The following is a 15,549-nucleotide window of genomic DNA, read 5'->3' on the forward strand; positions in this document are numbered from 1 at the left end:
CCTAACTCGATCAGTGCACAAGCTGGTTGAACTTCAGTTAATGAGCCACTGTTCAGAATTTTGCATTCTCCTAATTCCTTATTTCTGTCTTGCTATTTCAACCTGTCTGTAAAGAAAAAAAGACTAATTTCTTAGCAATTTTTTAATGGTGCTCTTCATCTTGTTGTACTTTCCTCACAAACATTTATGCATTTATTTTTACAACCCTGTGAGATGTGGGCGTTATTTTATCCTCAGTTTTGAGATGGAGAAAAGCAGCAGAACACTGATTACTGCAGCAACGTGCCCCAATTTGCCATTATGGAGCACCAGGGACTTGATTCTTCAAAGTGCTTTTCACCTAGTTGTATCCAAAACACAGCTCCCTTTGCCTTGCATTTGTGAGGGTTGTAAAAACACATCTACTCTAATTAGACTTCCACGCAAAATAAACAAATTAGAATTGTGGTACCAATTAATACTCTTTACATTCATCTTGCAAGAACTCACGTTAGCATAAATCGTGTTGGTATGATTAAAGGGTACTGAATCTCTGTTCTGGCTTTCTGTGCGCAGACCTTCAGTTCTCATACTGACAGAGAGGGGAACTCTGGGCTTCTGTCTCCTACCCCTGTGCAGGTAGACCCATGTTTTGCTCCTTTGTATCTCTGTGCCATGGTGTGCAACTTGCCACATACAGCTGGTATGCTGGATATTTAGTGCCATATGGGTGGCACTAAAGGGCATTCAGTGTGCGAAGTGGACCCAACAAAAGGTATTTATTCCCCGACTGCAAACTAGCACCACAGACCTTTTCTGAGACTGCCATCCTGCTCCCAGGATCTGAGGCATAGGGTCGCCTCCTTTGGAAAACAAAATGTTAGCATTCTGTGTTCAGAGGTGATTTATTCTGGCAAAACTCACCAACAGAAGTGGGCAGGTGGGATGCTAGAATTAATTCAAGCAGAATGCCGTTTTAACTTCTTGTAAGTGGAACAATAGTGCCATCAGGTGGGCAGGAAGGTGAGTAATGCCTTGAAGAATTTTGAATGTATTGCAATTTCAGTAATCTAGATTCATCTTGGATCCAGTTGATCTTATATTAAAATTGACAGCTTAATTAGTGCTAGGTCCTGCCATTTAATTAGTGTATGGAACACAATCAGTTGCATAAAGAATGCCATAAAAACATACAGAGCATTAAATACACCTCTTGATTAAATACCACTGCTACCAGTTACCATAACCAGGTTTTACACCTGGACATTTTATTTATTCCAGTTGTTTACAACAGGTGCTAGCTATTTATGCAAACATTGAAAATTAAATGCCCCTTAGAGATGCTTTTGATTTCTCCTTCCCTTAATATTTTTACTTACATCCTTAATGCCAAAAATTCAGATGAGCAGAGTGGATTCCAATTCAGTCTCCCAGTGGTATAAAGACCTTCTGCTTAAAATAATGGGGAACATGGTTGAAGTAGTGCTTGCACTACTTCACATGTTTTCCAGCAGTATGAAATCACTTGCCAGCAATTGTTCATGACCTTCCATGTACAAAATGTGTAAATAAGTAGTAGGCTTGCAATAGGAGAGATTGTTTATGGCACAGATATCTTGGTCTTTATTTGACTGCTTGTTAAGATTTGACCAGAGCTTGAAACTCTGAAAAAGAAATAAAAGAATAATAAAATGGGACCACATTTTGTAATTGCACGCTCAAAAAAGTACTTTCTTAATTTTTACAGTTAAAATGGGAAAATAATGATGCTTCCTCTCATAATCATTCCTTAAAGGTAGTACATTGTATACTCATATAATAGATACTTAAGACAAAGGAAGTGTTGCATTTAAGTGTCACATTGTACCATAGTTCAATGGTAAAAAGCAATGAAATGATATACTGAAATTTTATAAATATATCAGTTTAGGTTCCAGTCCTGAAAAAATCTCTGTAGATGAAAAAAGAGACTGACCACCTGTAGCCAAGGGCAGAATATAGACTGGCTCCTATGTTAGATCCTCTTTACAGTACAAAGCAGATCTGAGCACCTCAGAATCAGACCCATAACATCCAATGTATGGAGCAGGGCAGCTGCCTAGAGCTAGCCATTAGGAAGTCTCAAAGGCAGGTATTACTCCATTTAATAAAGGCAGTCTTACCATCCACTCCAATTTTATCATCTCCATCACTATCACCTGCTGCCAGGAATGCCTTGGTCTCAGCATCAGTCAAAGCTCTGGCACTGGCTGAGAAATTCTGCAGGAAAAGTCTGTTAAAAGTTAAAAGACAAATGAGTGAGACATACTCACTACCGAAAGCATTTAGAGTTTCGTATTGGTAATAGCTGTAAAATTCCAAGCCTGATTAAATTCTTGAGACTATTTCAAAAGCTCTTTGTAAATCATTTTGAATTCAATGGCAAAAGTTCAGTGAGAATAAGGGTAAGAAAGTAAGAGCATGTTGCATTACAACATGTAAAAATCCTTGATGACATTTTGGTTTCATTGGATTAAAAAGGCAAAATTAAAACTGATTCCCTAGTGGCAGGGTTCATTCTTCCCTCCTTGTTATCTTTCTTTTCTCCTAAGATGTAGACTCTTAAGAGTGGAAGAATTTTTCTAACCTTACTTTTTAACTTCAAAGGCAGATGAATATGATCTTGAAAATAGAATTCATGTGATAGAAAGAAAGATGAGAGAAAAATAGCCCTTTGAATTCAGTCTAGTAAAAATTCTTGCGGTAATAAAAAGCAAACTCTAGCAGAACTGCTATTTTTATCTTCACAGTCTGTCAGTTACCCCTACATGAAACAAGTATTTTCAGTGCTATCAGAGTGTTTTCTTGTTGTGATCCAGCCTTGCCTTCATTGTTTGTCTTGCAGCTCCTTCAGCACAAGTGTACACACACACACACACGCGTGCGCACACACACACAGAGTTGTCTCTCATCCAAAGAGACAGAAGGAAAGGGAGTATTTCTGATCTTATCCTGCATTTTTAGACAATAAAACACAAGCCTGTTGGTAACTCATTTTTTATTTACTTAACTTCAGTTCATCTTCCTCAATAAAGCCACTCCTGTCCTGGTCAAGAATTCCAAAGACTTTGGTGAGCTGGTCTTTGGACTTGGAGTTGAGACCCACTTTGACAAAAAAGGTTTTGTAATTGAATGAATCAGCAGCTGAAATAAGCAGGAAGAGATGAAAAAAAGTAGTTAAGGATCTGGAACAAAAAAAAATAAATCAGCTTTTTGGTCAAAAAGCAGCAAACCGTTCTGCAGTACAGTGAGGGTCATTACAAACCCAAATCAACAATCTTTGATTTTCCTGAGTTTATTTCAGATTAGTGGGATTTTTCCATCAATGATCTCTCAAACCTAGAAGGATAAATATTGACTATGGTCTTCATCATGCAAGAACATACATTTGTAAATAGATACTTCACTCAAACGTAATTTCACATAACTTGATAATAAATATTGTGCTTGTATTGAAATCAGCAGGAGCTTTATTATTATTCTCTGAAAAAACCCCAGGATTTCAGCCTCTGGACTTTTTCATACTTAAAATTGCTGTTAGGTGCCTGTACCTTGGCTGGCAAAGATTAAAACTTGCATCTATTCCATTACCTTGCCTCCTTTTCCTCTTTTTGATAAAACAGTCAAGGCTGTAATTAGCAAACAAATGTAACAAGAACACCTCACCATGTACCCTGGAGAGGAAATCAACATTATATTGTCTAGTTCATCCTTTCAGCCTTTTCTGTTTCCATTGGAATTGGGATATTGGGGTAGTGAGGACAAAGGAATTTGATAGATAAATGGAAAAGACAAATGTTACCTTGACAGCTCTGTAGACCAGCAGCAATTTCAGCTTCTGTCAGGATACCAGAAAGAGCCATGTCAAAGCTACTGTAAAATGAAAAATAATACTGGGTAGAGTTCATATTGATCTTGGTCTGTCAGCCTTTGATGCTGCCCCATGAGGACAGCCAGGTTTGATTAGTTGGGCAGTTGCAACCTAGGTCCTGGGGCAAACCAGGGGAGCTGCCCTGCAGGAGCCAGCTGTTCCATCCTTTAGTTCAGATACATGTAGTGAGTGCATCTGGCTTGCTGTTATCTCCAGTTAAGTGTTCAGGTGCATAAGCTGAGGACAAAACCAAGCATATTTATAGAACTGCACGGCATTTGAGGATCTTCGGTTATTTCCATGCATTTTTTGTGTGGATTATTGTGATGTCTTCCAAAGCTCTAGAGAAAAGACTGAACTCACCTTGCCACTTAGTTTTCCCCAAGCCAAGAACAGAAAAAACTGTAAGGTAAAATATCTGCAGAGTCCTCTTGGGTTAATTCTTTTTCAAATGACAGAGATAATGACTTATATAGACCTTAGTTAAGTCCTCTCGACCTTTTACAGAAGTCCTAGAGCCACGTGATGGCTCAGATACCCCATGGGCTAAGTTACTGTGGCTGACAAGATCTGCTAGCTAATCAGACTGATATTTATATTCCAAAGGAATGTGCATGGTGTTTTAGACAATATATAAGGTTTAGTGGCATACAAAGTAAATCCTCTCAGCTTGCGTCTGTTTTTAGTCTAGTGAATGATTTTTGATCCGTGAATGAAAAAATATAAATTTTTTTTATTGCTTAATGATAGCAACAAATGGACATCTTCATGTTAGGCTTTGACTTTTAAGGGCCCGATCCTGATAGGAATTAACTCATGAAACATTACTCCTGCAATTGCCCTAATAGTCTTCAAATAATACTAATACTGATACCTTTGTAATAGATATATCTGACATACAAGTAGAATCTCACAGGTAAAACTTTTAATTTTACATCAGCCCAAAGTATTTTTAATAAGCTGATATATAAACTTTGGTTACCCAATTACTGAAATATGTACTTTAGACTATAAAAATCTAATATTCAAGACATTTGCTGAGTATTAATTCATTGCATGGTACACATTTTAAATCATCATACTAATTGCATCCATTTATAGAATGAAGGTTGTCAGTTATTCAGCAGCACACAGGACTATGCATCAATTAATGGTAAGGTCTGAAAATGAGCAGTAAAATCTGTGACATTTGATTCTTTCTTTCTGTAATGAAAAAATAAACTTTTGTAAGGATTCAAACAGTAGCTAAGCTCAAGCTGCACCTTTTCTCTTACTGGTTATTAATAGGATCCTCTGCTCGGCTATCTCATGAAATCTGTTGGAACTTAATGGCCTTGAGAATGGCTGAAATTGGCCAATGTTGTAAAAAGCCATTGGGAGAACATTTCAGACCCACACATACATAAACATGCACAGAGTATCATTGTAGATTTAAAAAATATTTGAGTAATGCCATTACATTTAAAATAAAGCCTAACACTTGGTCAGTGTAACATAAAGCTGCTGTCATTTCTTTCAAAAATAATATAAATGAAAATACAGACAAAACCTCATCTTACACATCTTAGTTTCCCTTGATCATTTATTCAAGAGAAGAATGCTTAGGAGAATGCTAACTATATTATTCTAAACCCATGCTGTGTGGTAAATTGAACATTGTGAAAGCAAGGTTTTCTGGACTATATAAGATCAACTGAGCAAGTTACTTTTAAAGGCATTTCATCCTGAACTGGTGGATAAATAAACTAAATGATCCAGTCTTTCCGTTTGGGAATCTACCTTTGCCTTTGTTTCAGATTCCTAGGAAGTAATTGAGAGTATGGCCTGGGATCATAGAGAATCTGGTAATTGTGCCGGAATTATTGAACATTCAAGAAATAATCCTGGTGAGAAGACCACATTGAAATTACAAAGCATTTATCGATAAGTTTTTGAGTATTTCTGTGGCAAACCAGAGCTTGCCTGTAGATGGCACCAAAGACAATTAAGTCCAGCCGTGAAATCTCTCCGGGGCTACTTAGGGTGAGAGAAAACCAAGGAACTGAGAATGAGAACAGGTTAACAGGCAGGTGGGCGTTCATGAGAAAGGAAGAGGAAGGAACAGATATTTGAAAGAAAAAAAGTCTAGTCCACCAAATCACTCGAAAGACTGGAATATAAGCAGACTAAACTGAAAACTCAGAAATAATTGCAGAGGACTTTCCTTTAATGATGATTAGGACAAACAGGTTATTTCATCTGTCTAACAAAACCAGGTTTTACTGTGCTTATGCTGGCTAAATATTACAGTTGATTAGGGACATCATTGCAAATATAAGATCAGTTTGTTCTGGAAGCATGGGAGTTAGAGCAGAAAGTTAGTATCTAGGAAGTACCAGCTGATTAATATCTAGTTGTGATGAAACTGCTGTGATTCCCTTTGAGTTAAATATCTGCATATTCTACAGTGACATAAGTTCCCCTTTGAACTTAGGGTCAATAATATCTTTGTAACTGCAGGGGAAGGCATTGTCTAGGGGTACCTTCTTCTCATATTGTAACCAATGTGGTGATCTGATTTTGTTTTCTGGAGCTTGATACACAAAAACTCTGATTATGTTGTTTACCTGAGTGTAGGATATGCTGATAAGCAAATCAAAAGTAATGGAGCAGCCATATCCCAACTGCTAGATAGTGTGCTCTATAGACCTTCAGTATAGAAAGTGCACCAGAAAGTCCATATCAATGTAATGGTATCTTTCTGTCCTTGCAAGCAAAAGTAATATGGAAATTAAGTTTCATAAAATGTGAGGACTTTAAATTAGTTCATATTCCACAGCATCCATTTATTAAAGTGTTTTAAAATATATGAAAAATTAAGCACGAAAATGTTAAGTACATGTCTGTTCAGGGATTTAATCAAGATGTATCTATTTCAGTAACTCATTCCAGGAAATGAATCCAGCCTTGGCCCCCTCTGCCCACACTGTTTGTCTGAAGAGCTCCAGGCGCCTCTGATGATGCTGCATCAAAGATTTTCCACATGGGCTGGCTGCTAACTCAAAGAAGAAACTTTACCAGTCTATGTGTGCAATGAATGTTCTGACATCCCCTTGCCCTTTCTGTGCTCTCTTACTTGTTAGAAGATGACTGTGAGATTTTGAACAGTTGGAGAGCTGAAATTGAATCTGAAGTTTACAAATGGCTCTAAGTTGGGATTTCCAAAGGAGCATGAAGTTAGGAGGCAGCCAGCTTCCACTAAATACCAGGAGATTTTATATTCTGCATGACTCTGCTCCTTTATCAGGACAACTCAAAATTTTGGTTTAAGAGAGATGATGGATTCAGTGGCTAGAGCACTAGGGTGGGTTTGGGATATGGGGTTCAACACCCTGGTCTTCTATATCCGTTTTCTGAGAGCTTGTGTAGGACAATCAATTTCTTTGTGTTTAGTTCCCACTTTAAAGAGATCATAGTATGTCTTTATTTTACAAGAAGTATTGAGAGGATTAGAAATTAAACTTCTCATACGGGGTAATGAGGGGAATGAGGTGTGTCCGAGAACTTACAGTCTTTGGGCTCAGTGGAACTCAGATCAGCCATTCACATTTTGGGTTGCTGTTTAATTGTCTTAAGTAAAGGTAAACCATATAAAAAACATTTCCTTTATCCTGAGAATTATGAAGCAGTATTATACTGAGTATTACACCAAGTAGGACGGTCTTACTCTAAACCTGAGAACAGGTTATCAGTGTGATAATGCAGGGTGTTGTTAGATCCTTTCTGATTTGATGTAGCATAAACAATTTCTAACAGAATTTTGGTTTTTAACTGTGTACTCAGCAGTGTTTTATTTGTGTACTTCATTCATAAAAGGCTGATGCAGAGGATTTAATCCTTACTTATTAGATTGCCTTGAGATGTTATAGAACCTCCATCTTTGAAGATACTCAAACTCAGCTTAGAGCAATGTGCCCTAAGTTGGCCTTCTGAGGAAGCGATTGCACCAGAGACCTCAAGAGATTCTTTCCAGCATGAATTACTCTGTGATTCTATACCTTAATTGTGGTAACATTGTGATATCACCATTTGTCTCTTTACTACTTCAGATGGCATCCACACGGACATCTTGCAATCAAAGGCTTTCTCTAGTGCAATGACATTGTCAAGTTCAGAGAACACTTAGGGAATATGTTATTCCCTAAGAAAATTGAAGGCTGCCACTGGCTGAACTTGAATTCATTGAAATGAACCTTCCAAGAAAACTTTACATTTTTGGAATTTGTTTCTTTTAGGTAGAAAATATTCTCTTCTGGTTTGGTTAGCTCTACAAGTGTGGATCCTAGTGCCAATAGAAGACTTAATAGGGACTAGGCGTTTTTGCTGAATGGTCTATGGGCTTTGTTTGAAATCGGGGATTTTTTTTAGTTTTATTGTAATTCCTTCTAATGAAATGGCTGGATGGTTTTAATAAGATTTAAAACTTACGTTCTTGCCACAATTTACTGTTTAAGAAGAACAGATTTTCTCATAAACAATATTATCTAAATTTTACATAAAGTTGCAACATACACAAGAATTGCCTGATTCTCAGAAGTACTTAATTCCCCCTTGTGGCAACAGAAGGCAGTGATGTTCAGTTGTTCAGCATCTCTGAAATACAGGATAGGCCACTATGTAGTCTTGCATTTCTTGCATTCCACGAGACTTTCAGATGCGCAAGGAATGCCGTATCAGGTCTGTCACTTATGGTATTGTGTGTGCCATCTGCTTGTGAACTAGTGACATGATATTTTAGTGATTAGCAGTGTGAGGAGATAATGTATATATTACATCTGTGTATTACTGCAGATCTGGATTGCTTTGGGTTTTTTTCTTCATTAGATAGGAAAATGAATAAGGTAAAAGGAACCAACAGAGTCTCATCATTATGCAAAATATTTCAGTGCTGCAATTAACAGCAGCTATAATTTAAGCCCAGATTTAACATCAAAGGCGGTAAGGATAGAATTAGGTTTTATATTCATTATAATTCTGCCAAGGCTTCAGTGAGTCTGATTGCTAGAATTCCTCTTTTGCATTAGCCGTCTTAAATCTGCCGAATAGCTCTCTTACATGCCTGGGTATGAGTGAGCTGTATTTGCCTCACATAATCATCTCGCAATTCATGGAAATGCCAACATTGAATGTTACATAAAAGTTCCAGAAGGCTTTGTTTCTGCCATTCTTCGAAACAGCTGCCAAATTATGTTATAATTATCATCCAGTTTCAGCAGGGAGTATTAAAATGACAGTCTACTTGTGAGCTGGAACCACGTCATGGTAGATGGGAAGGGAAACAACTAAATGTTGGTGGGGAAATTTCCAACCCACTCAGCCAGAAATGCACCTCATCTACTCAGTCTGTTGAGCTCTGCATTTAACCGTGAACATTATTTACTTTGTCCATTAACGAAGACATTGCTGTAACTAGCTCTAAATCCTGTTATACACTTATCAAAGGAAAGACTAGTTCTTAGTAATTTTCAGACTTAAGAAAATTGCTAATATTATGGATAATATAGATGATTATTCATATAATAAATGAAAGAATTGAGTAATGGCCGTTATTTAGCAACGTAACAGAGCTTTAAGGTAATCAAACAGCAAGACTGGCTGTGGTTTCATCTGTAGGAGACACAGAAATTCACAAATGTGGCAAGGTATTATTGTTTTGTACATATTAAGAGGTAATAAGCAACATGTTCATGTTTCACAGAAAAACCTCCAGGCTTGTGGCCATGTTGTCAGGGGACTGTGACTTGTGACAGTGTCAGAGTTGGGATTAGACCCTTCTCCTCTATCTCACAGCTGCCTTAGATTTCAGGGAAGATAAATCTTCTTAAGGGAGAGTTACATTTTAGGCCATAAACACTTTCTGTTGATACATGCTGTAGCCTAGTACTTCATTTTGTAAAATTAACCACAAACTTATTCCATGCTTTGAACTATGTGTCAACTCCTCTTAAATTTTTGTCTCATATTCTCAGGGTTGGGACTTAATATAAATTATTTTTAGCTATCTTGTTAGCATTGCTTTTCCTCAAGGATCAGAGAATTAAGCAGAAATAAAACTCAGTGAAATCAGTACAATTAAGCCTTAAAAGATGTCATATGGTTTAAGAACATCAAAACTGTGTCTGGTGAGTCAGCATGGTCAAGTATGAGGATGGAAAACCTAAACAAAATTTAAAAAGCAGCTTTTTCCCCCAAAGTTGTTTGGTTTTGTTTTTTTTTTAAATTATTTTCCTCCCCTCTTCCAGCCAGAATTTCAACATTATGAGTGGTTGAAAAATCACAGTGCCTTCTTTACAGTGGAAATGTAACACCACCACATGGCCAAAACATCTGTACATTTCAAGATTTCTCAGCAATCCGGTGTGTGAACTTGATGTATGGGGAATTGTTAACGCCTGAAACAATATAAAAATGTACAAACACATGCTGAATGTGAAGTGCTTGTTGGACGAGGTAATTGGAAGAGTCAGTCCAAGGTTGCCTTTGGTCTAATGCTGTTTATGCCTTCACCAGAGATTGGAATTCTGTCACGGAAGAAAATGAGAAAGGCAGAGAATAAAACTAGATGAAAGTGGTTTTTAACATCTTTAGAAAAGATAGATAAAAATGACTTGAACTCCTAGCCATGGGGGGCTCCCAAAGTTATTATAACACTGCACAAGCTACTGCTAAACTGAGATTCTGGGGGCGTAACAGATTTTTCACTGCTTAAAAAGAGTAAGTGCAGAGAGGAGGAGTGAGTCTGTAAATTCATATTTGTGGGAAATCCTGAGATAAGGTAAACTATCTTTAACCCATTACCAACTCTGATAATAGCCAAGGAAGCAGAGAGTGAATTAGGTCGAGCCTGTAGCTTCCAATTTGAGGCATTTTTTGGTTTTGTTATTCCAAAGAAAAAATATCAGTAGTGATGTAATTTCAGAATGGGAGATTCAATGGTTAAGGGCTAAGATCTGCGTAATATAATGCCCTATTTGGGGCTCATAAACAGAAGCTGCAAAAGCTGCTGCTAAAGCAAATTCCTCCAACAGTGTATCTCTCTCTCCTCCCAAACTCTGGCTAAGATTAGCACGTGTGTCTGTTAGAGTTATTGCCACCTGTCCTAGTTCAGCTGAGACAGCCCTGTTTTCAGTGACTTAATCTCTAATATACGATGCATAATGTCCTATTTTCCTTTGCTGCGATTTCTAAAAGAAATATCCTGGCCAGTTCACATCATCCCTGTGAGGTTTTCTTTAGGAATTTGATTTAGTTTCTTGTAGAAGGACTGCGCAGTGAAATTTGCACTTATCAGATAATTCTCCAGCACAAAATTCTGTGCTGCATTGCAGCAGTTCTAGCCTTGAAAAACAATACCAGTCTTATTTTACATTAATGAATTAACTACTCAGTAATACTGACCAATGTTTGATAGTGGTAGATGAAGAAATAAGTTTATGTAGGTGGAGGTGTGTTTAGAAATGAAAGTGTCATATGGCCAGAAGTGCAGAGCATCCACTGCTGAAATGGAAATGTAAAGAATAAGTAAGTGTTCAGGATGTTTTAAAAACCTGTCACATTGAGTCTATGGATCAGACACACAGCAGAATTAACCCCAAAGCTGTTGTTATTGATTGGAAGAACAGGCTCGACATTGGACCTAAATATGCTGTTGCTTGCAACAGAGACCAAATGTGAATAAAGCTATGAAAATAAAGGAGTGTTCACTAGTATAAAAATTGTGGCAGAAAGCACCAGGCCAAAGTACTTGGATATATTCTTCATACCACATTTTAAATGCAGCCCTAAATGCATTCATTTTAAAACCTAAGTTTTATGAAGTTTCCAAAAGTCTTACCTTCCACTCCAATTTTGCCATCACCATCAGTGTCACCTGCAGCCAGAAAAGCCTTGGTCTCCGCGGAGGTGAGGACTCTAGCACTCGAAGAGAAATTCTTCAGAAACAGCCTGAAATAGAACAGGGTAGAGTACTGTGCTTGAGTTTTATTCTCTGAAATGTCCTTGGCATACCGGTGTTTCTGGTTTTCTTAAACCCATGCCAAAAAACCCATAAGGTAATGCCTGCTCTTATCATCTGAGGAAATCCATACAGATTCAAGGAGAGACAAGGAATTGTATTTTATTTTTAAAACAACAGCAAGTTTCTTCTAGGACACCAAGCAAGTTCAAAGGTTTACATTTTTTAAAGGAGTACAGCAGCTGAACAGTACTTACTGAAGCTCTTCTTCTTCAATGAAACCACTCTTGTCCTGATCAAGGATTCCAAAAACTTTCTTTATCTGATCAGGAGTTTTGCTGGATAAACCAACCGTGGAGAAGAAAGACTTGTAGTTGAAGGAATCATCAGCTGGAAGGAACAGAAGTTGTTTAAATATTTTCCCTTAAAGTTGCTACTACTGTATGTATTCCTTGGGAATATGTATATGTTTTCTTAAGCATCAGCCCGCTCCTCTTCCTCTTGTTCCCCAGTGTAGCAAAAAAGAAGATACAGTGGATAATTTCCCTTTTTAATCACTCTGTGCCTGTGGTCATATATCCTTTCAGCCAGTTTGAAGTTTTCTGTTACAATGCACATTCTGCTAAATCAGGATTTATGCAATGTGTCACATGCAATTAATAATAGATATTTTGAGGGTGCTACTGTTGCTTACAGGCCAACTCCTATAATTCTTACTTCATTTTCACTTAGTCTTTGCTTTGGTGAAGAATTTGGTAGAAAAGTAAGTAATTCACAGTCAAACTAGCTCTTTGAGCATTTGGAAAATTGGCTTGATCTTGCTGCAGAACTCTTTTAAGAGAAATGAGACTGGTCATTGCTTCACAAATGACACTTTGATTCTGCAAGCTGAAGCTTTTTTTGACATTTTGAAGGCAAAGGCTAACTATTTAAATATAAATCTTTAACAGGTTTAAAAATTTACAGAGTTTAGAGTTAAGCCAGCCCTAACTGAAACTGTTGCCCTTTAATTGCTGCTCTGTGTTTTGGGGAGCGTTATTCACCAAATAACCACTTGTGAGAATTTCTGAATTCAAGGGGCTATACTGTAACATAGCTAGAAAGAGATCTCACGGAAAAGGAATCTAAGGGGAAAATGATAGGCATGTCATCTTAAGACATAAAAATGATACGCATCTTCTGGCTGCAGAGAGACCATTCCTTACCCTGGCAGCTGGAGAGAGCAGATTCAATATCTTTAGCAGAAAGGATGTCAGTGATGGCCATTGTTGAACTGTAAAATAAATTAAATGTGAGCTACTTAGTCATTAAAATGACTTCTCTACCTCTTTTATGGCTCTATTTGAAGTTGCTGCTGTGACAGTATATGATAGGGGAGACATTATTCATCTAATTGTAAGCCGAGCGTACTGTAACAGATGTCTGCAGCAGGTGCTTCCACTTAAAGCTGGGTAATGAGGGAGGAATTCTGCATGCGGCAGTGTGGAGCTTCAGGAAGATCTGATGCCTGTACTGCACTGGGAGAACGAATCAAAGGTGTCTAGCACCACAAAACTTCATGACTTCTGTGTGGGTTTTCCTGGAGGTGGGTTATTACTCAATTAAAATTGGCATATATTTACAGCATACATAAAAGATAAGGCTCAGTATGTCCCCTAGAACTATATCTGGAATAAATGTAATTGGAATTTAAAAAATCTAGTATTATTATCAATAAATGTAGTGATCTTTTCAAAGAATGAAAATAATAGTGTAGAATAAATAATAATTCTACTCATTTCAAGGAAATCTAAATTTGGAGAGTAAGTTCCTCCTCTATTTAGTTGCAACAAATGTAACTACACTATAAATTTGGCTTGCTGGGCTGCTGCATCATTAAAAGACTACATTTCATGATAGCTTTATAAAAAAGTTTTCTTAAGTATGTTGTGGTTTGTTTTTTTTAATTCCACGTAGGTGATAATAAACCAGATTTTTATCCAGATTTTGGCATTTCAGTATATTAATGTACTTAGAACAGAGGTATTGAGACTTAAAGTCATTCCTTGTAGAGTGGAGGAGGTGTTTTCTTCTGAAACAGCAGCATTTGACAAAAGAGACTCTTTGTCCCATTCAGCTACCAACAGCTGCAATAGCTTGCCAGCTTAATATATATCGCTTAAGAAAATGCTACAAGGCCTGAATTTCTAGTAAATTTTTTAGTGTGAACATAGCATTGATGCATTTACAGTTTGGTACACTGCACACATCAGTGCAGACTGGTTACAATTTAAAACTTGCGACATTACTGTAAAGTAGCTTCATGTTAATGAAGGAAGGGGAACTAAGGCATAGAAAAGTTATTCTTGAAAGCCATAAGAGAACAGAAATATCTTTTCATGGATCCCTAACTGATCTTCAACAACATCATTCTTCCTGTCTAAGCATGGAAAGCAGCATTCATGAAAAGGAAACCAATGCTGATAGCCATTTATAATCTGTGTGCTGGTTTGAGATCTACACACAGGTTTAAACTTTGCCTAAAATATGGACTGGCTGCCTCTGTACCTGTTGGTTTGCAGCAGATGAAATTGTCAATCATTTCAGTCCCTTTCTGAATATCTCAGAAGGGGTAAGGAGACAATGGGACAAATTCACACTTGTGGCAATGGGTACTTCTCCGGCTAAAACTGATGAGTTACTTTTGTTTTGCTAGCAATTATTTTGTCCCAGTGGCTTCTTGTGCAAAGTACTTCCCCCTCTCAGTACTAGGCAAGATAATTTGGAGCTCTGCCATTGACCTAATTCCCACTGCTGACAGGATTAAAAATGGGGAAGAGATGAAGGAAAACCTAAAAATTGCAGCATTTTTTACAAGGGGCATTGTTCCTGTCTTTTTCCATCCTGTGATCTGAATGCTGATTCTATTCTATGTTAGCCTGTAAAGATACGACATACTGGAAGCTGATACAAGAATAGATATTTTAATTGCATAGGTGCTTTCCATTTAGGGAGCATTTTGCTTTTGTGTTTCTTTTTCTCAAAGCAGAGGATCTAATCAGCTTACCTTTGTGGTCTTCTTGACTGGATAGGGAAGCAATCTGGTTGGGAGGAACGTACTTGCTGTGTGTCTCCAGTAGAGCTGAGCTTGCATATATATACTTTAAGTTGTATACCATATACAGATTTTAGATTTCAGCGTCACGAAGGGGGAATGGTGTCAAATGAACTTGCCTAACTAATCATCTTGCACTATTTTTATCTCAAGAGAATACATATGATATTTGCAAACGAAACAAGATAAGTGGCCAGATAGGCAAAAAGGACAGAGTCATATTAAATTTCTTCTGATTTAAGCAGAAAATACCAACTTCTCCATATGATGTAGGGCAGGAAAAAAAACCCACTCTCTGATATGCTTGATCCAAGGAGTCAGATGAAATGAAGCACTACTAACTTCTGAAGAGATGCCTTTAATGAATGTTTAAATGTGATAACTTGTTATCTTATCTGTAGACACTACATGTGATAGAGTTTCATCATTAGACTGCTAAGCAAAAAAAAAAAATCCTGTTCAAATATTGTTTGTGTAGCAAACCATTTAGGGAAAATAATAATCATTGTCTCACAGAATGTCTGGTCCGTTGTTTTGAAAAAAAACACCACACAGTGAATTTGGTGCTACAGG

General features: G+C 37.3%; 2 protein-coding genes across 2 annotated transcripts; both read right to left on the minus strand.

Annotated features, from left to right (window-relative positions):
• Window positions 1–1,617: 1,617 nt before the first annotated feature.
• Window positions 1,618–3,926, minus strand: LOC104833525 (parvalbumin beta-like). Its single transcript, XM_010570229.1, has 4 exons — window positions 3,821–3,926; window positions 3,030–3,162; window positions 2,142–2,251; window positions 1,618–1,643 (listed from the first exon to the last, which is right to left on the minus strand). Exons 1-4 carry the CDS (start codon window positions 3,924–3,926, stop codon window positions 1,618–1,620), a joined length of 375 nt encoding a protein of 124 aa, XP_010568531.1.
• Window positions 3,927–10,151: 6,225 nt separating this feature from the next.
• Window positions 10,152–15,002, minus strand: LOC104833526 (parvalbumin, thymic). Its single transcript, XM_010570230.1, has 5 exons — window positions 14,929–15,002; window positions 13,088–13,155; window positions 12,140–12,272; window positions 11,763–11,872; window positions 10,152–10,449 (listed from the first exon to the last, which is right to left on the minus strand). The coding sequence occupies exons 2-5, from the start codon at window positions 13,146–13,148 to the stop codon at window positions 10,424–10,426; spliced, it is 330 nt and encodes a 109-aa protein (XP_010568532.1). The 5' UTR covers window positions 13,149–13,155; window positions 14,929–15,002; the 3' UTR covers window positions 10,152–10,423.
• Between the last annotated feature and the right edge of the window lie 547 nt (window positions 15,003–15,549).

Source organism: Haliaeetus leucocephalus, unplaced genomic scaffold (assembly GCF_000737465.1).
Source record: "Haliaeetus leucocephalus isolate CR32 unplaced genomic scaffold, Haliaeetus_leucocephalus-4.0 Scaffold295, whole genome shotgun sequence".
NCBI lineage: Eukaryota > Metazoa > Chordata > Aves > Accipitriformes > Accipitridae > Haliaeetus > Haliaeetus leucocephalus.

Coding starts and splice junctions, on each gene's coding strand:
- LOC104833525 (XM_010570229.1), bottom strand. CDS start 3,926: ATGAACTCTACCCAGTATTATTTTTCATTTTACAGTAGCTTTGACATG. Junction 3,163..3,820: donor TGGTCTACAGAGCTGTCAAG/GTAACATTTGTC, acceptor TGCTTATTTCAG/CTGCTGATTCATTCAATTAC. Junction 1,644..2,141: donor TGATAAAATTGGAGTGGATG/GTAAGACTGCCT, acceptor TTTCTTTTTCAG/AGTTTCAAGCTCTGGTCAAA.
- LOC104833526 (XM_010570230.1), bottom strand. CDS start 13,148: ATGGCCATCACTGACATCCTTTCTGCTAAAGATATTGAATCTGCTCTC. Junction 12,273..13,087: donor TGCTCTCTCCAGCTGCCAGG/GTAAGGAATGGT, acceptor TGTTCCTTCCAG/CTGATGATTCCTTCAACTAC. Junction 10,450..11,762: donor TGGCAAAATTGGAGTGGAAG/GTAAGACTTTTG, acceptor CTTCCGTGACAG/AATTCCAATCTCTGGTGAAG.